The sequence below is a fragment of the Coffea arabica genome, chromosome 6e (genome assembly GCF_036785885.1).
Source record: "Coffea arabica cultivar ET-39 chromosome 6e, Coffea Arabica ET-39 HiFi, whole genome shotgun sequence".
Classification (NCBI taxonomy): domain Eukaryota; kingdom Viridiplantae; phylum Streptophyta; class Magnoliopsida; order Gentianales; family Rubiaceae; genus Coffea; species Coffea arabica.
The window spans coordinates 20,347,564-20,371,421 of NC_092321.1; the positions used below are offsets into that span (position 1 = coordinate 20,347,564).

Consider the following 23,858-nt stretch of genomic DNA (forward strand, 5'->3'; position numbering starts at 1 on the left):
ATCCAGCCCTGTCCTAAAAGAAAATGTAAAATAAACAGTAATAGATCCCCACAACCCCTTCTTAAGGGAAAAAAAAAAAGTGAAGAAGAAAAGGAATAGGCTCAATTTGAATTCAAATTTTTTTTTGGGTCTATTTGAAAAGTGAATTTCCAAGGGTTTATAAATTGGTTTACAAAACTTGTCTTGGTAGGTAAATAATTCTTGATTGACTAGAAAAAATGTATATTACGTATGTTCTTTTGTTGTGTTCTGGCATAGTGGATTAGTGGCCTTAAAAAAAAAAAGTAAGTAGTTGTCTTCTTTGTTTTGCAAATACCTCAAATGTGGATGTGATATCATTCTCAATTTTGTTTACAAGTTGAATTTAGTTACTAAAATGCAAAGATGGAGATCCTGTCCCAAACCATATGTATGAAAAATTTGCCGCTTAAATTGTCTTCTTAAACTTCGACAGTTCGATGTATGTTGAATGAGACTAGAGTATGTGTACGATTATTCAGTTATTGTATTTCTCATATAATCTTAAGTACATTTGTACAATATAATTATACGCGAAAATTTTATTTGTATACATAAATTCATTTATAACAAATTCAATATATAAGTGCGTTCATACATATAAATATAAATGATGTTGGATTTGAATTTTATCTCACAAATCGTTTATTTGTTGGGTTTGAGTTTTGTTCCGTCAACTTGTAAACCAAATCTTGAAAGTATGGCAATGACTGCTAATTGCACCAAATGTTTAACTGCATTTGCACCAATACACGTGTAATGTTTATATAACTATGAAAAGCAACTTAATGAATGCTTGGGGTACACATTTATCCTCCCCTTGGCCAGGCCATTTGCAACTCAGCAGCAGATGATACATACACTCAACAACAACCAATGAATGTGCTGAGTTGTTAACAAGTTTATTAATTTTGGGGTCATAATTTTCATGATTTTGTGTTCAACATCTAACGTCAAACTACAACGTATACATTGTCCGTAAAGTATGTTTTTTGCGATCAAAATAAAAATATTTTGAATTTCGATCTTGTGATCAACATTAAAATTGTCTGATTTATAACTTTTCCCAAGCAGCATTAACCATCCAAAAATATAGTAACACAAAAAGATGAATAATAGTATCTTCTTTCCCTCCTCATGGCAAAAAATTTCTCCCAAAAATTTTCCAACATTTCTTCCCAAAAGGGAAAGGACGGAGAAAAAACGCAGACACACCGTATCACGTGCACCGTTGCACAGACAATAACAGCTCTACTAATTTAGACATTAAAATAAATTTAAACTTAATCCCCGCCTAAACCCCCTTTTTATCAGCTCACTATATAAACCAACCCCCTCATACTGTCTCCCGTCTCTTCTCAAAAATCTCTCCAGAAAACACACACCAGCACACCGTCGAAAACACGCACAGATAAAAGAAAAATCTTAAAATTCTATTATTTCTCCCCAAATTGTAATTAGGTTTTGAATATTGATATAATTAAGCTCAAAAATTACGCAATTGCGGCTTGATAATGTCAAGCGCTCAGATGATTAGTAGTAGTAGTAACGGCAATTGCAGTGTTGATAATTGTAACGGCGACGTCAGTTGGCCGGAGCCGCCGAAGCTGACGCCGTCGGCTTCGCTTAAGACGAAGAAGAAACCGACTCCGGCGCCGAGCATTTCCAGAGCCGGCGGGGAAGTTGACGAGCTGGTTACTCTTCTTCACGGCTCTGATCCCCTCCGCGTCGAGCTCAGTCGCCTGGAAAATGAAGTCCGAGGTTTCAATTTAACCATCATTTTCTTGCTCTCTTTCTATTTGTGGAAGCAATTTGGGAATTTTTTTTATTAACCTCGTGGGAGTTGAGGACGTTATAATTTTGGACGAAATGGAGGATAATTTGTGGATGTTATTTGGTAGAGAGCTGGAACATGAATTATTTTAACGATTATTATTAGATGAATATCTGTATTTTTAGAATTTTTTGATTTTAAAAAAAGGTTATCATCGTTAAAATAATTCTTTTTTTTTTTTGGTGAAAATTCAAGAGAAAGGAATTTTCATTTTAGTTTTATTAAAGGAAAAATAGAAAATTGTCCGTGTTTAAGATATTCTATTCTGTTGTTTATTTTTTTTAAACTTGATTTGAAATTGATACTTTTAGAATCAAAACTATCTGGTAAAGGCACGAAATTGGACTAGAATAATATTTCTTCAATTTTTTGTAATTTATTCATTTTTCCATTAAAAAGGCATAATTGTATTTTTTAATGAGACTTTATTTAATTGATAAGTCATTTCAAGAATTCATTTTTGAAGGCATATATATTTTTTTAATTAGACATTATTAATTTGATTAGTAATTTCAAGAATTCTTTTTTTTTTTGGTGGAAATTGGATGGACTATATTAGGTTTTTATAAACCAATCATGACAATTTGTTGGAAAGTGTTTGTATCAGGAGCCTGTCATGTTTCAATGAAAGTGTTGGAAAGTATTTGTTTATGTTTCAATTTCCATAAACAAGAAAATGGATGGCCCATGTCCTAATTTTTTTATTAACTTCTCCATTATGTGAACTATTTGGAAAGAAACAAAAGTATAGGACAAGGAAAAAGACCATCTTGGGTTTTGTTCTTGCCATTTCTTGTATGGTTCCGTGACGTATCCAATCTTTCTGCTTAATGTGGCATAATTTGAAATAAGAGTTGTACTATATGTTTTTCATAATAATTTAAAAAATCAATACAGAGCTTCAACTTTAAAATAAGAAAATTGTGTTAATAAATTTGTGTGTGTTGGAAATGTGATTTTAGATTGGTATTTTGATTCTCTTGGCATATGATTGTAAGTGTTGCTGAGGTAAAATTTCAATTACAGAGGTGAATGGAGAGGACGGTCAAGCAGATCCTTTAGTGCTGTCAAGATTCAAAGGAACTTAAAACGAGAGTATCAGTGCATGATTTAAACATTCATTCATGCATTTATTTCTTTCCCCTCCGCTTTTCTGTATCTGGTGTTGGTTGGTTCAGGATTAACTTTTTTGTTAAAAAAAATTTTATAAAGTACTTTGGATTGAAACATTTTGTTGATAATTTCCAAGGGTGATAAAAAGGATATATACATATTTGAGATTCCAGGGTGAAATTATAATGTTCCCTTTTGCATGTCATTGAGAGACAAGTAACTAATCAATTCCCTTTTCCTTGTAATTGAATTTCTCTCTGGACATCAGTAGCCTTAACTACTTTCTTTTAGAGATTCTCCAATTCTTGGAGTACATCCATCTCTTCTAAGACATGAACAAGGGCTGAAACATTCAAGTGATTGAACAGAGCAGCGATCTTTTTTCTCTCCTTTTTTTTGGCCTTTGTTTTCTTTAAACTACATATATGGATTCAACAAATCAGGTTCTTTCTTATGCAAGTTGAGACATTAGGCAAGGTTCTCATTGAAGATTGTTGTTTACGAAAATTGCAGACAAAGAGAGGAATCTGGGAGATGCGTATGCAGAAATCAAGGCCTTGAAGTACTCAGAGCGCCTAAAAGAGAAGGCAGTTGAGGAGGTAAATTAGTTCAGTTAATTGCTCAAAGCCTTTTGAGATTTTAGTGAAGATGAAGGAGTCTAAAGAAGAAAGATCAATGTAAATGAAAAAAATTGTTGACTTCATTTTCTTCCCAGAAACCAAGCGTCAAATTGTCTTATTTAGTGAGCTTATGAAAATTAAAACAGCTAAAATTCAGGAGAAAATATCAATTGTTCAAGAGAAAAGAACATGATGTAAGAAGCTTAAAATTTCAGTTGACAAAGAAGGGACTTGAACTGTGGTATTGGCAGAACTTAGAAAGGAAGCTGGTAGAACTTAGAGTAGATAATCGAGAGAAACCTAAAAATCATTAACTTGTGAGAGACAAAGGAGATGAAAGTAGCAAATGGATGCCTTCCTCTCCTGGTTCCATGTCAATGCCATAGGGAGCAGAAGAAGAGAAATATGATCCAAAATGGTTGTTATTAAGAGGTTTTTTTGCTTACATTTCCCTCCTTCAAGGGTAGAACAACTGCAGAACTTATGAGGCTACAGTAAATACTTGTTTGAAGTTTTACAATTATAAAATTCTTACATCTAGAAGATTTGGTTTATCTTTTCATGAGTGAGAGAAAGATACTGGTACTCTGCAATTTATCGTCCATGGTGCCGCATAAAGGAGCATTTTATAGACCTTTAATCTCAGCATTCCTCCACTATTCATGGAAGGCATAGAAAATAAAAGGATCAATGGTAACTTTAAAATCTACAATCTCAACATTTGGGTTTTGGCCCAAAACCCCATGTTTGTTTTTGCTGGTGTAAAAATTTTTATTGAATGATCTTACCAAAGTAGCAAGTGCTGTAAAGTACCCATATGACTGTGTCACTATCAAAGATATGCTGGTGTTAGAATTTGTTATATGGAAATTTATATCTTCGTGAAACTTTGTGTTATATCTACATAACGCTATACACATGCTATGAATGTGTGATTGATTGGATAAAGGTTTCCTTCATGTTTCAGTATTTGACTAGTGATTCCTTTTCATACTTAGTAAGGTTGCTTATCATGGTTTACTTTACATCAGCTTTCGGATGAGTTAAAGAAAATTGACGACAAATTGAAAGCAACTGAAGCACTTTTGGAAAGCAAGGTGAAGTGTTTATTAACTGCATAGTTATAGTGCTTCTTTAGGAATTTATTTATTTTTTTTTAATTTTATTGTTTTTGTTCCCCCAATGAAAATTAGAATTTCAACATTTTCCGTCAGTTTGTTGCAGAAGCTAAGACATCTAACAGTCAAGTTATTATGATTCTCAGAATTTAGAGGTTAGGAAAATAAATGAAGAAAAGAAAACAGCTCTGGCAGCACAATTTGCTGCAGAAGCTACTCTTCGAAGAGTTCATGCAGGTCAAAAAGATGATGAAATGCCTCCTATTGAAGCCATTATCACTCCTTTAGAGGCAGAATTGAAGTTGGCCAGGCTGGAGGTACATAAACTTTGTTGTTGATCTAGTTTCAATTCTGGTATATGAAAATGCATGTATGTTCCAAGTGATGTACTTTTGCATCTTTTCAATTCAGGTAGCTAAGCTACAAGATGACAATAGAGCCCTGGATCGACTTACTAAGTCCAAAGAGGCTGCTCTGTTGGAGGCTGAGCGAACTGTCCAAATGGCATTGGCGAAAGCCTCCTTGGTTGATGATCTGCAGAACAAAAACCAAGATTTGATGAAACAGATAGAGATATGCCAGGTTTGACTATTTTAGAAGTCTCTTCTTGTGGGTATGGATGAAAGTGTGTTGCCCATCAGATAATTTTTGTCTTTACAGATTCACTTGATCTATTGTGCTCTTACTTCAGGAGGAGAATAGAATATTGGACAAGATGCACAGGCAGAAGGTTTCTGAGGTTGAAAAGTTAATGCAAACTGTACATGAACTTGAGGAGGCTGTTTTGGCTGGAGGTGCTGCGGCCAATGCTGTACGCGATTACCAGCGAAAGATGCAAGAATTGAACGTAAGTGTTACTGTAGGACTGTTAAATCTAAACACCTTAGCCGTTGCTACAATGAGCTTCTCTGGGATGACTAATTTCCATGCTTCAACAGGAAGAAAAAAGAATTCTGGACCGTGAACTAGCTCGTGCAAAGATTTCAGCGAATCGGGTTGCTGTTGTTGTTGCTAATGAGTGGAAAGATTCCAATGACAAAGTAATGCCTGTAAAGCAATGGCTGGAAGAAAGAAGACTTCTTCAGGCATGTGATGGCTTTAGGTTAATCTTTTATGTGTCTAGTGTGTATACTTGTTTGTTTCTGTAAGCAGATATACTAATAGGCAAGTCAACAGTACAGAAATCACTAATTGGGTCGTACTTGACCTTTAGCATACTGTGACTCCTCATTAGTGATAGGAAAAACTTTTTCTGATTTATATTGCTGTGCTATATCAAGCGAGGAGATCTGAATTTGGAAAAGGGTTTAGACTATTGACCGGGATATCAATGTCTTAATAGTCATTGTTTTGCCACTTTGCAGCAAAAGTAATGCCAGGGAAGTTTTGGAACTAATTTTGTTACTGGTGTTTCCAGTTTTGACCATAAGTTATCCGTATTAAGCCAGTCCTTTCTTTATATTTCAGACGAACTAAGAAATATTGCTATTTGTGAATAGGGAGAAATGCAACAGCTTAAAGACAAAGTGGCAATTGCAGAGCGAACTGCAAAGGCAGAAGCACAATTAAAAGTAAGAAATTGGACGGCTCTGTAAATTCCCTTTTTGTCGTTGTTTGATATTTTTCAATTATTTCCTCACAGGTTTGCTTATGTCATTTCCTGTTCGCAACTTGTACGATAACATGCTGATAACTTATTTCTCAGGAGAAGTATCACTTACGATTTAAAGTTTTGGAAGAAAGGCTAAAAGCTTCTTCAACTTGTACCACCCGCTCTACTCCACAAGGAGGAAGTGTGTGTAATGGTCTTTCACGGCGCCAATCTTTTGGAGGAGGAGAAAGTTTGTCCAAACCTCCATCAAATGGGATTTCATTGAAAAAGACAAAGTTTCAGTCTAGGTCATTTCGAACAAATAGTTCTTCAGCATTATTGGAGCAGTCAAAATTCTCATCAACGTTATTTGGTAGTGGTAGCAGATCACTGGATGGAGAAAACACTCTAACATATGAAAATGACATAGATAACAGATTCACTAATTCCTGTGATCATAGGCATAGTAATGAAATAGCAAGAATACATGAGAATGGTTATGCGAATGAGATTCGTAACTTGAATGCAGCTGATAAAGCCGAAGGGGAGAATGAAGATTATGTATCTGGTATGTTGTATGATATGCTGCAGAAGGAGGTTATAACTTTGAGGAAAGCTTGCCAAGAGAAAGATCAGAGCCTGAAGGACAAAGATGACTCAATCGAGGTTTGGTGCCTTTCTCTCTCTCTCCCCCTCCCTCCCTCCGTTCCTCACTCCCTCCCTCCCTCTGAGCCCTTTTTGCGTGTGGACTTGTTTAGATGTTGGCAAAAAAGGTAGAAACACTGAATAAAGCTATGGAAGTTGAGTCCAAAAAGATGCGTAGAGAAGTAGCTGCTATGGGGAAGGAACTTGCAGCTACTCGTATTGGCAAGGAACAAGATCAAAAATTGAGACGTGTAAGTTCTACAAGGGGAGCTGTAAATGGAACTCATCAACCTGCAATAAGGTGAAATCTAACTTTATGCTTGGGCAATTTAGGGTCTATATTTGTTTTGTGCACTTGAATTCAGACCATCTCAAAATTCAGTTTCCCTTGCGTTTAAATTTAATTTACATGATTAAATACAGTGCTAGTGGATAGTATTGCACAAAAGTTGGCTTCAGGAGAACTTAACGACCTTAATTTATTATTTCTCAGTCCTCGTGTCATTATAAATCAGTTTTGGCCTGTATGGCGATAATTTGCATCTACACATTGTCTGAGGCCTGAAAATGACAAAGCTGTTTGTGTTGCAAACCAAAGTTGAGTCCATTAGAAGAACATCTTCTATGAAGTGTTCTTTGGTGGTTTGTTGTGTATAAGGAAATTAGTGTGGAAAAAGGTTTCAATTTTTTTGTATGGTACAAATAGCAAAAATGGAGCTTCTGCAACTATTAACAGTAATACGAGTCTTCTTTATTTGAGTTCTTAAGCTGGCTCGTTCTCACAACATATTTGCAAAAGTCTACTGAGTAGTAGAGTCTGAATGTAAATACACAACTGCTGAACAAACAAACAAACAAGCATGCATTCTCTATTCCAGAAAAACCTTGAATTTGTTTTCTTTAGTACTCAAATATCTTGAAATTAATAGGACCAAGATAATAGTAGTACTCCATCTGTCCTTAAATTCCATGCAAAAGAAAATATTCCAGGGCCATCTTCGTATCCCACCTGCCAAAAGAGAATAAGAGTAAGACCCTGGACCTAATCTAACCCTTTTGATAACACGAACCGTGACTTCCGAATATGACCAAAAAGAAAAAGGAATGTTTTCAAGATTAGAATTAATTTTTTTTTCTCTTTACAAAATATGTACAAGTTCTTTCAATTGATGTAAAGCACGAATAGAGCAAGGTTCTAGAGCCAACACAATTAGTAAGAATATACCACTTCTTCACAAAAGGCAAAAAACCGTGTCTTCAAGTTACGCAGAGACTTGTGTCGATGGGATAAAAGAAGAGCAGGATTCGAGAATGTGGTCTCCTAGACTATTCAAGCCACCAATGAAAATTCATTATGAGGCGTTTGGTCCTTTGGCATAAATCACAGTTGAGACATGAGAAAATCATTTTGGGCCCTAAATTCTAACAATAATATGATTAGAAAAAGTGCAAGTATGAGGCACTAAACACTTGGGTGTAAAGTGGGACAAGACAAACAGCACATAACAATCGTTGGGCTTTGGCATACGAAATAGACGAGAGAAGTTTATTTTCCCTTGTCCCCACCGTGCAATCCTAATCCCCTCCTAATTGTGGCTGAAAAATTAGTGTGATTGTTCTTATCCCCTGCTAAAGAAAGGCATTTTCAAAATGGTAAAACTGAAAAGATGTGCCTTTTTGTGAATCACTCATGAGTGATCTCCTCCGGATTTTTGTTTCTTTTCTTATTTCACCTATTTGATAAGGGGTTTCTCCACAAGGGTTGGTCTCCATTTCACAAAAGATTGAAAAGAGGAGGAGCAATTACAGGTTTGCCAAGGTGCATTTAGTGGTAAATTCAAAGAATTAAATATAGATTATGTGTTCATTGGACGCCATTAGCAAAACACAACTCATATTAGTACCAAGTGATCATTCTATTCTAATAAAAAAAAAAAGGTTAGTGTGAATTAATTACCGTCAGGAGAGTAGATCACTTCTTGGTGATGACCCATACAGCATAAATGATCTCAGGCAGGTACCCAATTATGGTCAGCAACACAGAGATCCAGAATTCAACCTGCTCCCACATATCATAACCATCAAAATCTCACTAAAATTTCCTCTTTTTTTTTCACTCAAACAAAACAAACAAACAAAAGTAACAATTTTTTTTTTTTTTGGCATGAATCAAAAAACATAGTAACTTATTACCATTCCGGGTCTGTGTTAAAAAAAACATGCATGAACCACAAACCTTGGAACGCCAAAATCTAAAAGGGAAGAGATAATTTTAACCCTTTATTCCTTTACAAATTAACAAGAAATTTAAGATCTAAGCCAAAATTTTCCTTTTTTTTTTTTTCTTAACATAGTATACTCAAGAGAGAGAAAATTTGAGGGGATTAACATATAATATACCTTCAAACCATATTTGAGGAAGACACCGAGAGGAGGCAGGATGATAGCAACAAGAATGTCTACACAAGTGGCTGTACCTTCATCTGCCATTTTCACTCAAGAAAAATCTCTTCTGGGATGGCTGATAAAACAAAATTAGAACCAAGGTACAAGTCTCGCTGCACAGGGTCACGCAGTGAAGTGGCAGAAACTGAAACGGGAGGGGTGGGATTTATAGGTAAGAGGTGGCAGGAGGATCTGGAGAATCAAGAGCTGGCTTTTAGTATGTGGTTTATCTTAAATTGAGTGTTCTTGGCATATTCCTTAAAGTCACAAGAGCTGGCTTTTAGTGCAGGGAAGATGAACATCAAATATTTGCCGCTCAAGAAATTTCCTCCAGATGTTAGAAGCCCATTTCTATTATTATGTTCCAACACTATCCAAAAATTCAACCAAACCATGCCAGCTTTAATTTTCGAGAAAAAGTGAATTCATCCCTTGCTTTATAGAATGACATAATCCACCATATAACGAGATAAGGCTACGTACTAAAACATATCGCTAGATTTCCAACACTACTACTGCTGCCGCCCTTAATCTTTTTCATCCAACGATCGATCCAAGAACCACAATGGCATGTCCCGTTGTATTATTGCTGCCAAGTAGACGCAATGAGGTGGTTCTTTCAATCATTCTGGATTGGTTTCTTGCTGAATCGGAGTTCATTGATTAGTGCGAAAGTGCAAAAAGAAGGAATAAAATGATAAACAATACAAAGAAATAAAAAAAAAAAAGGGAATAGTGCGATTCAGCAAAAAAAATGTGACTGAAAGAAGCTGCATCTCAAAAACGTGACTTCCGAATATGACCAAAAAAAAAAAGAGACTGTTGGTCCTGGAACCAAAAAAATGACCAGCAACAGGGTCTTTATTCTAACCCTTTTGAAGTGGCATCTCATTTTGCCACTTCTACTCACAACATATTTGCAAAAGTCTACTGAGTAGTAGAGTCTGAATGTAAATACACAACTGCTGAACGAACAAACAAACAAACAAGCATACATTCTCTATTCCAGAAAAACCTTGAGTTGTTTTCTTTTGTACTCAAATATCTTGAAATTAATAGGACCAAGATAATGAATCGTTTCTTAATTCTCAGGAATGCTTAGCACTGATATATTTCGAAGGGTGTCTATTAGATAAGATTTATGTGCATTAACTAAGACATTATCCTATCCTCATGTGATGTATTTTTTGTATTAATATAAAGGGATAATTGCAGAAACCTCCCCTGACTTTTATAGTAATAGCATTGACCTCCCCTATCAATTTTGAAATAGCACTGACCTCCCCTATCAAAAGTTGGAGGCAATTTAATAGGCAAAAGTGGGTCAATTTATTAAAGTACCCCTGACATGATTTAATTTTACCAAGTGAATGTGATGAGTACTTTCATCAAACCCAACAAAACATTTGTTAATAAAAATTACACTAAATTAACTATTTCTGCATAGTTTAACTAATTAACTAATTAACTAAATAACTAATAATCTAATTAATTAATAACTAATTATCTAATTAACTATTAACTAATTAACTAATTATCTAATTGTTAATAGTTATTAACTAATCAAACTATTTCTGCATAATTAAACTAATTAACTATTAACTAATTATCTAATTAATTAATTAATTAATTAACTAATTAACTAATTTCTGTTTATCTAATTAACTAATCTCTATTTATCTAATTAACTAATTAACTAAAGCTGTTGTCTGTCCAAAACTAATAAACTATTTGCATGTTAAACTAATTAACTAATTAGCTGCTTAACTAATTAACTACCTAATTATCTAATTAATTAATTAACTAATTAACTAATTTTTGTTTATCTAATTAACTAAAGTTGTTGTCTATCCGAAACTAACAAACTATTTGCATGTTAAACTAATTAACTAATTAATTGCTTAACTAATTAACTAATTAACTAATTAACTAAAGCTGTTGTCTATCCTAAACTAACAAACTATTTGCATGTTAAACTAATTAACTGCTTAACTAATTAACTAACTAATTATCCAATTAATTAATTAACTAATTTTTGTTTATCTAATTAACTAATTAACTAAAGTTGTTGTCTATCCGAAACTAACAAACTATTTGCATGTTAAACTAATTAACTAATTAACTAAAGCTGTTGTTTGTTCGAAACTAACGAACTATTTGCATGTTAAACTAATTAACTAACTAATTATCTAATTAATTAATTAACTAATTAACTAATTTTTGTTTATCTAATTAACTAATTAACTAAAGCTGTTGTCTATCTGAAACTAACAAACTATTTGCATGTTAAACTAATTAACTAATTAACTACTTAACTAATTAACTAACTAATTATCTAATTAATTAATTAACTAATTAACTAATTTCTATTTATCTAATTAACTAATTAACTAAAGCTATTGTCTGTCCGAAACTAACAAACTATTTGCATGTTAAACTAATTAACTAATTAACTACTTAACTAATTAACTAACTAATTATCTAATTAATTAACAAACTATTTGCATGTTAAACTACATGCAGTACGCATAACCTATTTAAAGTATCGGCTCTTTATAGGTATTTTACTTTCAAACATTTAATTTATGATGAAAATATCAATGTTTGTAAGTAAAATTCAAAAAGTGTTACAAAAAGTATCAAATATTCTTACTTTCAAACATTTAATTTATGGCCCTATGCCCCTCCCTTTTTGTAAGAATATTACTGTAACACTTTTTGAATTTTACTTACAAACATTGATGTTTTTATCATAAATTAAATGTTTGAAAGTAAAATACCCATAAAGAGCCGATACTTTAAATAGGTAATGCGTACTGCATATAGTTTAACATGCAAATAATCTGTTAATTAGTTAGTTAATTAATTAGTTGATTAATTAATCAGTTAATTAGTTTAACATGCAAATAGTTTGTTAGTTTCGGACAGACAATAGCTTTAGTTAATTAGTTAATTAGTTAAGCAGTTAATTAGATAAATAGAAATTAGTTAATTAATTAATTAACTAATTATATAATTAGTTAATTAGTTAATAATTAATCAGATAATTAGTTAATAGTTAATTAGTTTAACTATTAACTAATTAGATAATTAGTTAAGTAATTGTCAAGCAAATAATAATTGTCAAGCAAGAAGAGGGCAAAATTGGAAGAAATTTCTTATCTCACTTCTACAAAAGCTGTCAGGGAGGTTTCTGCAATGAATTGTTACTGTTCAGGGGAGGTGAATGCAATTTCTAAACCTAGAAGGGAGGTCAGTGCAAATGTCAAAAATCTCAGGGGAGGTTTCTGCAATTATCCCTAATATAAATGTTATATTTTACACAGTGTTTATGTTTATTAACCTAAATGCTACAAGGAACTATTTCTTAGAGGCGTTTACAGTTTGTTGGATTTTGTTGGGATGTTCACAAGGCTAAAATCCGAATGAAATTTTATGGCGTTATTTTATCAACTTTTAAAGTGTTCTACGCTTGCTGAAGTTGGCCGACGAATAGAGCTAACTCACCACAACCCTTTCCTATTCCCAGCAATTTAACTTTGTGTTAAAAGCATTAAACTTGCTCTTTCTCTTCTAACACTAGTAATTTTTTATTGCGCTTTCTCCACTTGATTGATGGTCTACACGAAGAGTTTAGCATAAAAAGGCATTAATAACCCGCAAAATAATAATTAGTAGAGACAATACTTGAAAAGAAGTATGCCCGCATTTACCACACACAATACATGGTAATTAGTAGCGACGAATAGTGCACTCATTTAACACACACAAATTACCATGATGCGTGCACTCATATTTATTGCTAAACGTAATTAGATAGCGTGTTGGTTTAATTTCAATTTTCCAAAACAAATTAACGTTACGAGCAACACTTTCCTTCTATGCTCATACATTTATACTCAACTTTCATTTTTTTTTATTGAACAGAAATTGGAATTTACTTGTATGAATAAACAGGTTAATATAATTTTCATATGCTTCAACGTAACATTCACACTTGGACCCCTTAGTTTTACCACTCAAGAGGATATCCTAAACTCCTAAATATACTATTAGCAAATTATAATTATTCAAAAAGCAAATCTAATATCACACTCTACAATTAAATCATAAAAGAGGATTTTCTAACATAATAAAGCACTTAATAAATGAAATTCGTATTACTAGGATAATTATTAACACACAATGCATAATGGGGTTCGGGGCCATACGCACCCAAATTTGACCAGTCTATGGTTACTAAGTATTCTAAAAAGTTAGGTATTTAAAATATTTAAAAAATTAGAATAAAAAATCCGGGTAATTGCTCCCTATGATTAAATTAGGCTAACCCTATTTTTTTTTAGAATTTTTCTAATCATATAGCCCTACTAACTAAGACTCATAAACTTAAATCCTAAGTTGAAAACTAGAATTTGGTTTTTGGAGGGAAAGTTGAATTTGACTCTATTAAGAATTTTGGTTTTGAAACTATTTTTATTGAATTCAAATGAGGGTACTTCTATATTTACGTGTAATATCTTAAATAAAGGGACATGTAAAATCTCAAAAAATTTACTTAAAAATCCTGAATACTGATAAGTTGAACTACCGGTGGATGGAACACAATTTACTCAAACTTAAAGGACTAAGTATACAAATAACAAATGATTTCGCCCTCTTCCTTCTAGTAGTGACACTTGTCGCATAGTTTAACATATGTCACAACAATTAGCATGTGACACTATAGTGTGACACATGTCATCCAAACTATCCAAGCCATCCAAGTCGACATATGTCATGACCCTATGATATGTGTTGCAATTTCATCTCTCCTCTTGTTAATTCGTTACCATTTTGTTTTCCTATAAATATAGCCCTCATCTTTATTTGTATGTCAAAACTTAGAAACTCTCACCTATATTCTTGAGAGGGTAAAGAAAAGTGACCGAAAGAGAAGAAAAGAAAGTGCAAAAATTTTCATAGAAGATAGAAAAGGAAGGCCATAATATGGAGATAGGGTCAGAACGAGGTCATAACCTTTCTTTTAATCTGCAAGAATGTTATTTTTTGGATGCTTAGTAAAGGCCTAGCCATGAACTTACATCATGCAACTCTAAATCGATGCTCGATTAGTCTTCATGAGTTTTCATTAATGTGGAAAGCAATCTTGGTAGATAGAACTTAGACGTCTAGTTAGTACTTAGTACCATCATACAAAACCTAGAATATAGAAACTATTGCATTTGTTTTCGGTAGTCGTGCACAATCCGCGTACCTTAATTTGGAGAACATGTTATTATCCATTATACATTATCTTGTAGATTCAACATTAATAATATTTTAATGACTTCTTTTTGTTCAAGAAAAAGAAAAACTAAAACTGGAAAAACGGCACTAGCCTAATAAAATGTCTGTCTCCGAAAAACAAAAAACTGTCTCCAAGTGCAAAGGATAATCAATATCGTGGAGAGCAATCGTCTAAAGTAAAACCAAAGCGGATAGCTATGAATGAGAAAATCTGTTCGAAGCAAAACCAAAATTTCGTATATTAGTGATTTATCAACGGGAATATTGGAGACAAGAGAATAACACGGATATACTTCGTCCTTTTACAGATCTAAAACTGCTTCAATTTGTGAGGATTTAATTTAATGTTGCGGAACGTTAAAAAAAAAAAAAAATTGAAGGTAGTTAATTGCTGAAATGAACTATTAGGGCATAAAATCCAATTTAAAGATAATTGAGGGGTTGCACCCATGCCTAGAAAAAAATTTGTGGACTTAGTTAGCCCTACCTTTCCGACTAAAGCGAGAAATCAGCATGTGTTGTTAATAATAAAATAGTCCTAATCAGGCCATGAAGAAATCGTACATTTCAATAAACAACCATAAAGAGTCACTTACTCATCACAATTACAAACAAGTTACACTCCTCCAATAATCTATTCCAAAAAAAAAATGTTGTTTCTTTATCTATTCCATTTGCAATTACAAGCTATGCAACAAAAAATTTGTTTCTATTACTCTAACCTCTTTTAGATTTTGCATTCTCTGCACTTCATAATTTTTCATTTCATTTTTTTTAAAAAAAATTCTCCTATCATTTTTTTCGAACAAAACAATTTTATTTATTTTTTATTATTGCATGCACACACATCAACTGTACCTTAAGCACTAGTACTTATTATTTTTTGATTTTTTTTTGTTTTTGTTTTGGTAGTATGAGACTCCCTTTGACTTTGCTCTTCATTTTCAATATCCATTACATATTAGGTGAAATAGGATCCAGTATTTATTCACAAAATCAAGAAATAAATTACATACACCTCCATTAGTGTCATATGTGATATTGCAATATACGGAAGTTGTAGCTCTATATGATAATCCACATTTTCTTATTAAAAAATAACTCTGTGGTCTCTAATATTGACTCTGAATAATGTACTCTGACCATGACCATTGCAATTTTTAGTTTCGATGAATTGAAAAGGTAATTAGTGAGAGAGAATTAAATTCCAGTACTTTAGGCCATGATATAATCGAAGAAAAGAAAAAGAAAAAAAACCAACGGTCCATCCTATATTGATTACAAATTACCTTGATGCATATATCAACTTCAAAGATTTCTCACCAATCTTCCTTCAAATTCTTCCGCATTTGTTTTCCTTTCTTATTGAAGATCCTTAAGATAAGTTAATCAACATTTTTATTTGTTGGTTCTCTGGACATTTGTAAGATCTCCTTTTTATTAAAAAAAAAAAACCAAACCAGCTACAGGCAAAAAAGCTTTTCATTTATTCTATTCGGTTCCCAACATTTGTTCTGCATGGCTGTGCGCAACGCGTGTCAATAATTTAGGAGAATATGTTTTTTAGCCTATATATAATAACTTGTAGCTTCACATTCGTAAGCTTTAAATCATCTTTAGAGAGGACCTTTTCTTTTGCAAGAAAAAAGAAAAACTAAGTGGAAAATGGCCACTGGCCTAATGAGAAGAAAGGGAACAGCTCAGGGCTTCAAGAGCAGAAGTGGAATTGGACAAAGCAAGACTGCCTATTTCTTGGAACACATTATTATTTCGACCTCAAACTTGAACAGGATTCACAAAGGCGGAGGCTTTTTAATAATATGTGTGAGATTTGAACCTCTTTTGTTGCTAAATTAACAAAACTGAAGTTAGGGCAGATAACCTCTCCTATAGGTGTCAAATTTTGAGATATAACAATTCTTGATCATATACAATTAAAAGGATTTGAATTGAATTGAAAACATACATTAACTTTCAATCAAATTGAATCAAAATACCCAACATGCAACAAGGTTGGAAAAGAGATTTGGGAAGAAAAAGACAAAAGGAAAGGAAAATAAAAAAAAAGGAGAACAAATTAGAAGAAAGGTGTGATTTGGTAAGTAAAAAAGCAGTCCTTTAGTGGAAAGTGTGCCTTCCTTCCTCGAAGAATATGTTCATTTATCTTTTATAGATATTTTTTAAAATTCGTAGTTTCGGTGTTGGTGAAATGTTTTAAGAAATTTCTAAGCACTAATTCTTGTAACAAGACTAATATAACTAATAATTTAGTGAACATTTACATGTTTGAGCACCATGTCAAGCAATTAGGAGGTGCTAGGTTAAGGCGATAATCTATCCTAACAAGCCACAAATTTCTAAAGATGATGTGACTAAGTTGTTGGAACCTATAAAAAAGAGCTGGCGTGACTGAAGCCTTAGAAGAGTTAATGACAAAACACCTCCCTTGCTTCTTAATGAATTCTTGATGTGTCAACCAATGATGGAGAGAAAGTGGAACTTCTTGCGAAATCACTTTGCGAATCTGCTAATCGGATGGTGTCACATTGAAACAACAACTGTTTGAGGATAGTAAAGTTCTACATTTTTCTTAATTTCCTTTTGGGTTTTGTCTTTCTCTAGCCTTAGGCACACATTTTCTTACAACTATTTTAAGTTGATCATCTTCCCTATTCTCTCTATGTCTTGAAAATGTAAAGCTTTGCAGTTGGAAACGGCTTTGCTAAAGTGTGAAAAACGCATTCATTTCGTTGAACGCAATGTTTACTCAAAAGTTGTATTCATTTAAACAATTCACTAAAAGCTATTAATTAATAGATAAACGCTAACGAACATACTGTCCAGAGAAAAGAAATAGCCACGCATTTTGCACGCTCTTATATACAAAATCCTTACGTATTCACTAATGACTAATTGACTAGTGACTAGTGAAAATGGGGTCCCTTAGTTAAATTCAGCAAGAAAACAATGAAAGGCTCTCCAAACATATGTATATAGTGGTTCAAGCTGGTATATCAATTCAAGGCATGCCAACTTAAGACAGTTCAAATTTTCACCAACTGGATAATCCAAAACATGCTAAAAAATTTTGATCTTTTGGTCTCATGATAAATTAAGTCCCATCCATCGAACGATTCATCCTTGCCCCATCTCCTGCTCCACTGACTGCCCAGACCAGTCTTGTCTCCTACAATCCGTTTCTCTAGATCTTCTTGCATAAAATCTTTCATCTTGTACTTGAAAATTGAACAGACCCCCATTAGACTAAAGGGATAATTGCAGAAACCTCCCCTGAGGTTTTTGGTAATTTCACTCGGCTCCCTTGAGGTTTATATAATTACGGAAACCTCCCTTGGTGTGATAAAAAGACAACAATGCCCTTCAATAATTGTTAACTCATTGAAAAACTCTATCAAATATTAAATCTCTCTCATCTATTATCAACCAATAATTCAAACTATAGTTTTTCCCATTTAACTATCTATCCTCTTTCTCCTACATATATTTTTCTTTTAAATTCATTTATTTATTATTATCAACCAATTGTGTACTGTCGCCACTAATAAAATCACCATATACACCAAACCACCAATACATATATATATTGGTATCTATTTCCAATTCTCGATTTTTCATTATTATTAAATGGTTTCCTTGCACCCATTTTTTTCCCAATTTTTGATATGCATTAGCAAATTGAAATTGTCAAATGACAAATTGAGTGCTAATTTCATTACCAAATTAGATGGAGATGAAGATAGTGACAATGATAAAAAAAAAAGTTAAAATTAAGGATAGGAAATGGAATGGGAACTAATTATAGGTTATATTATTATGGTTGCCATGAAAAAAGGTGTTCTTGGTATATATTTATAACTGCATTGTGTTTCTATTTTTGATTTACAATTATTGATGTTATTCCTATAGAAAGAATTGGATTGATTTTGAACTATATGCCAATGGAGTATATTGGATATTGATATTGGTAGTAATGACTTAGATTATTTTGTGTTAGAAAGGTGGCAGGTATGGAATTAAAATTTAGAGATATTGATAAATATTGTTGTGTATTAAGTAAAATTTGAGATTGATATGAGATTGTTAGTAAGTTTTTTGGTATCTGATATAGCGTTTATAGTTGATACAATGGTCTATATCAGAAATTTTTAGGTAAAAAAGAAACATTAGAACAAAGATAAGTATTTATTTAATGGTGATTTGAATGTTGATGAATAGGTAATAGTGATAATAAGTAAAGATAAATGAAAGAGTAAATCTTTCCTACACTGACGGTGTACACACTATCATCCAACGATGATAGTGTATACAATGTCAGTGTAGGAAAGATTAATCCTAAATGAAATAGAAATTGTGAACCATATTTTTCCTTTACATTTTTGTTGTCAATTATAACTCAAGGGCATTAAAGGAATTTTGAGAAAAAGTATAGTCTTTTGGGCCTAAAATGTTACCTAAATAGTGAAAATAGGGGAGGTAAGTGTAATTTTTAAAACTTGAGGGGAGCTTTTTATAATTATCAAAAACCTCAGGGTGAGGTATGTGAAATTAACCCTAGACTAAAACCCATTTATTTTTATCATCTAGTATTTCTTCCCAAGAAAACTTATCATCATGCTAAGATCATACCTACAGAAACCCACATTCAACTTGTACCATTAATTTTCCTGTGCAGAGAAAATTTGTGTTGCCAGTTCTCAAAATGTGCTTCTTTTTTGCCTCATAACAAATAAGGTCATAACAAATAAGGACAGTGCTTTAATTTTCCAATGCTTAGAAAGCTCGTGTTCAGGCTTCTTTCATGCCTTATCAAAAATAAGGTAATATGGAAGAAAAGAGGAGCATTGTGGCTAAGAGGACAGGGGCTCAAATCAATTGTCAATTCAAGGAAATGATTGATGAATATTATGGGAAGAAGCACAAGGAGAAGAAAGAGGAAAGTGAGAGAGCCCATGACTCATGAAATGAACACAACTAAGGGGAAAAAGAGGGAAGAACTGGATTCAAGTAAAGTCACAAGAAATGTCAAAGAAATGGTTAGAATTAACAGCAGTAGCAGTGATGAAGAGCAAGAGGAGGAAAATGTCAACCGGAAGATCTTCAATAGAAAGGGGAAGGGAACTGCTAAAAAGATTTTCAATGATAATGAGAGTAGCGGAAGTAGTGTTAGGATTTTGGGACAAGAGGAAGTTGGAAGAAATGAACTTGCAGAAATTTAATAGGATGAGGAAAAGGAGGAGAGAAGTTGTTTACAAGGGTAAGAATGATGATGGGGGAGCTGAGAGGATGGTTATATAATGGAGACAGTACGGATGTCTCCAGGAAGAGTAAAGCAACGGTTTGGAAGGATGTGGTGTGCAATGAGCCACCGCTGTAGCATTAATGGGAGGGCCAGCATGTGCATTAATGGGGAGTACTTTTAAGATTTTGCAGGATCAGTAAAAGGGTGAAGCTTTGATATGTTGCCACTAGAAGAGTTGTTAGTGCTTTGGATATGCTGGTTATGGTTGTAAAGGTCTCAAACTAAAATATAAAGGAAATGCAGTCAACTCAAATGGATGATTAATTTTTTGATCTCATTCATTTTTTTTTTTGGAAGTAGGGGTATATGACTATATGCGCCATGAAAATACACATGTGGGAGAGTTTGGATAGGGTATTATTTAAAATATTATTTGGAATAATTACTATAGCACTTTTTGTGATGTGATGTATGCGAGATAAAAAAGTGGTTGAAAATATAAAAAGGTGCGTTAAAAAATATATTTATGATGCAAGCGAAATATTATTTGGGATAAGTTCACTGTCCAAACAAAGTGACAAAGGTCTTCTATTTGAGAAAACAAAAGTAGTTAAATCCTGTAAATTGTTTAAAGTTTTTGAACAAATCAGGTGGTCAAATAAGAGATGTTTAAGATCAAGTAAAATCAAATTGATTTTGAACAATAAAAAAATTCACATGATTTTTGAACAAGTTTCATACATAGGGCACGAAGATTGTAATAAAGGCCAATTATCCAGGCACACATTTTTTTTACAACTATTTTAAATTGATCATCTTCCCTTTTCTCTCCATGTCTTGAAAGTCTAAGCTTCACAGTTGGAAACAGCTTTGCTAAAGAGTGAAAAACGTATTCAATTCATTGAATGCAATGTTTGTTCAAAAATTGCATTCACAAAATTCAATTTTTTTTCATTTCTCAAATTATTTATTTCTTAATAGTCAATGAATACATTTTTAAAAGTTGCATTCACTGGATATGTTTTTTGAAAATGTATTACCGCTCAAGAACTCTTTACAAAAGAATTACTATTCAGGAACTCTTTGCAAAACCTACCATCATTGGGAGTTTATTCTTTGCTTTCCAGATTTCTTGTCAATTAGAACCCTCCTTTGTTCCCCATTTTCCATGTTCATTGCTTATTTTTATTTTTTACAAAAATAGTCAATAAAAATTGTTTAAATAATTCACCAGAAGCTATTAATTAACAGATAAATAACTAACAAACATATTATTCAAAGAGAAGAGATAGTCACGCACCGTGCACGCTTTTTATACAAAACCCTTATGTACTCACTAGTGACTAACTAATTTTTCTCACTAGTGACAGGTGAAAATAGGGTCTCTTAGTTAAATTCAACAAAAAAACAATGAAAGGCTATCCAAATAGATTTATACAAGGGTTCAAACCAGTTTATCCATTCAAGTCCTGCCAACTTAAGGCAGTTCCAATCTTCACCAACTAAATAATCCAAAACATGCTAAGGAAATTTGATCTTATGGTCTTATGACAAATTAAGTCCCACCCATCGTCATTAGTCCCAAGAATTCAATAGTCCCTCATTAGACCAAAACCCGTTTATTTTTATCATCTAGTATTTCTTTCCAAGAAAACTTGTCATCAAGCTAAGATCAAACCTGCAGAAACCCACATTCTACTTGTACCTTTAATTTTCCTATGGAGAGAAAATTTGTGTTGGCGGTTCTAAAAACATGCTTCTTTCTAGCAGTGCTCAAAAAGTTTGTGTTCAGGCTGCTTTCACGCCTCATTAGATATAAGGTAATATGGAAAAAAAAGAGAAACATTGTGGCAAAGAGGACAAGGGCACAAATAAAGTGTCAATTGAAGGAAATGATTGATTAAACCTATGAGAAGAAGCAGAAGGAGAAGAAAGATGAAAGTGAGAGAGCCCATGGCTCTCATGAAATTAATGAACACTATTGAGGGGAAAAAGAGGGAAGAATTGGAGTCAAGTAAAGTCACAAGAAATGTTGAAGACATGATTATAATTAGCAATAGTAGCAGTGATGAAGAGCAACAAGGGAAAAATGTCAACTGAAAAATCTTCAATAGATAGAGAAAGGGAACAATTAAAAAGATTTTCAATGATGAAGAGAGTAGTGGAAGTGATGTGAGGATTTTGGGGAAAGAGGAAGTGGTGAAGAAGTGAAGGAATGTAGTAAGAGGAGGAGAGAAACTACTTACAAAGGTTAGAATGATGATGGGGAAATTGGAAGTAATATTAAGATTTTGCAAGAATAGGAAAAGAATGAAGAAGTGATAGCAAATAAAATGAACAAAAGGGGGAGCAAAACTGTTACTAAGGGCAAGAATGACTGTGATGATGATTTTGGGGGAAGTGGATGTGATGTTATGTTTGTGACTGAAGAAGATGTCCCTCTGAATTTGAGATGCAATTATGTAAAAGATAGGAAGTAGTTTCTATCTAGAGAAAAAGGGGTAGAAGTGATGGAAATAAGACAAGTGAAAGGATGACCATTGAGAGTGAAACCTTCAGGGAGTGGAGCTCAAGACAAGGGAGAGGGTCTTGTGATTGGGGACCTTGATGCTCTTGACTCAAAATCTTCTGGCATCTGAAGAGGATGCTGATGATTTTGATAAAGACTTAGAGAAAAAGAATCAAGGGGCTTTGATATCAATTGTAGAACCTAAAAAATATAGGAGACAACAAATTTTGATGGATATTATGAATATGGTGGTAAAAGTCTCAAACTATAGTATAAAGGAAACAGAGTCTTCTCACATGATGGATGATTAATTTTTTGATCTAATTCCTTTTTTGGGATGTCGGAGTATATGAGCCACGAAAATACACAATGACAGGGCATATCTTGTGATTGCAGTGACAAAGTTCTTCCTTTTTGAGAAAACGAAAGTAGTAACTTCTATAAATAAAAGATATTTAGGATCGAGTAAAATCATCTTGATTTTGAACAATAGAAAAACCACATAATTTTTTGAATATGTTCCACACGTAGGGCATGAAGATTGTAATAAAGGCAAATTATCCTGTAGTTAGGTGTTCATAGTTTCTCATGCATGATAATTGTAGTACTTAAGGTTTAATTAAGTAATTCTGCCTGTATGAATTTTTAAGTGCGTTGTGCGTGTACCCAATATATAAGGACGGTATCTTCCAAGATTTTGTTTTGCTGAAGTTTTTTTTTTTTTTAAAAAAAAAATAGGGCCTTCATAGTGGTGGAGAATATCATCTTTGTTGATTAAAATTTTGTTTTGTTACTGTGTTATGACGTTATTTCCTTTAGCCAATTCCATCACATCAACTTCCTTTTAGACAATAAGTTTTAAAAAATTCATCATTCATCCCTTGCAAAATTAAAAATTTTTAAAGCGTTCTTTATAAATTTAAAGTTTTGTACCCATGAAAATTTAAAAATATTTTATGGTATACATTTTAGCTTAAATATATTCAAATTTATTCTTCAAGATGAATTTTCTGGTTCCGTCTATGGCTATAGGATCAGTATAGCTTCTCTTTATGTGTTTTTTCTTTTCTTTTCTTTTTTCCTTTTCATTATTTTGTTCTTTTTCTTTTGCATTTCCATCATTGACGATAAAATAAAGGGCATCACAGGAAGGAAACAACTGAGAGCCCATTCAGCAACAACTACTGAGAATGGTAAAGTTCAAGACATTCCTCCCTTTCTGGGTTTTAGCTTTCTCCCACCTGCATATTGTATGTGACCACTTGTTGTATTGACTGAGGTCCTAATATTCAAAATTTTTTTTTATACGATAGATTATTCTACACTAGGGGGAGGGGGAGGATCTGAAGAGGTCCAAGAATAATCCGGAGGGGACTGAACCACCACCGGACCAGACGGGTGCACTACGCACCCACC

At 33.1% G+C, this 23,858-nt stretch overlaps 2 protein-coding genes across 2 annotated transcripts; one reads left to right on the plus strand and one right to left on the minus strand.

The window, feature by feature from the left end:
* Positions 1 to 1,353: 1,353 nt before the first annotated feature.
* LOC113739992 (microtubule-associated protein 70-1-like) lies at positions 1,354 to 7,431 on the plus strand. The gene is made up of 10 exons (XM_027267448.2): positions 1,354 to 1,779; positions 3,479 to 3,564; positions 4,617 to 4,682; positions 4,850 to 5,020; positions 5,115 to 5,285; positions 5,395 to 5,550; positions 5,642 to 5,788; positions 6,203 to 6,274; positions 6,409 to 6,960; positions 7,053 to 7,431. Exons 1-10 carry the CDS (start codon positions 1,533 to 1,535, stop codon positions 7,242 to 7,244), a joined length of 1,860 nt encoding a protein of 619 aa, XP_027123249.1. The 5' UTR covers positions 1,354 to 1,532; the 3' UTR covers positions 7,245 to 7,431.
* Positions 7,432 to 7,668: 237 nt separating this feature from the next.
* On the minus strand, positions 7,669 to 9,759 carry LOC113738366 (hydrophobic protein LTI6A-like). The gene is made up of 3 exons (XM_027265540.2): positions 9,340 to 9,759; positions 8,897 to 8,998; positions 7,669 to 7,948 (listed from the first exon to the last, which is right to left on the minus strand). Exons 1-2 carry the CDS (start codon positions 9,427 to 9,429, stop codon positions 8,912 to 8,914), a joined length of 177 nt encoding a protein of 58 aa, XP_027121341.1. The 5' UTR covers positions 9,430 to 9,759; the 3' UTR covers positions 7,669 to 7,948; positions 8,897 to 8,911.
* Positions 9,760 to 23,858: the final 14,099 nt, after the last annotated feature.

Bases quoted from the DNA above. Each gene is read 5' to 3' on its own strand.
- LOC113739992 (XM_027267448.2), top strand. From the start codon at position 1,533: ATGTCAAGCGCTCAGATGATTAGTAGTAGTAGTAACGGCAATTGCAGT. The intron at 4,683-4,849 runs GTGAAGTGTTTA...TATGATTCTCAG, and splicing joins AAGCACTTTTGGAAAGCAAG to AATTTAGAGGTTAGGAAAAT. The intron at 5,551-5,641 runs GTAAGTGTTACT...ATGCTTCAACAG, and splicing joins GAAAGATGCAAGAATTGAAC to GAAGAAAAAAGAATTCTGGA.
- LOC113738366 (XM_027265540.2), bottom strand. From the start codon at position 9,429: ATGGCAGATGAAGGTACAGCCACTTGTGTAGACATTCTTGTTGCTATC. The intron at 8,999-9,339 runs GTATATTATATG...ATGTGGGAGCAG, and splicing joins TCCTCAAATATGGTTTGAAG to GTTGAATTCTGGATCTCTGT.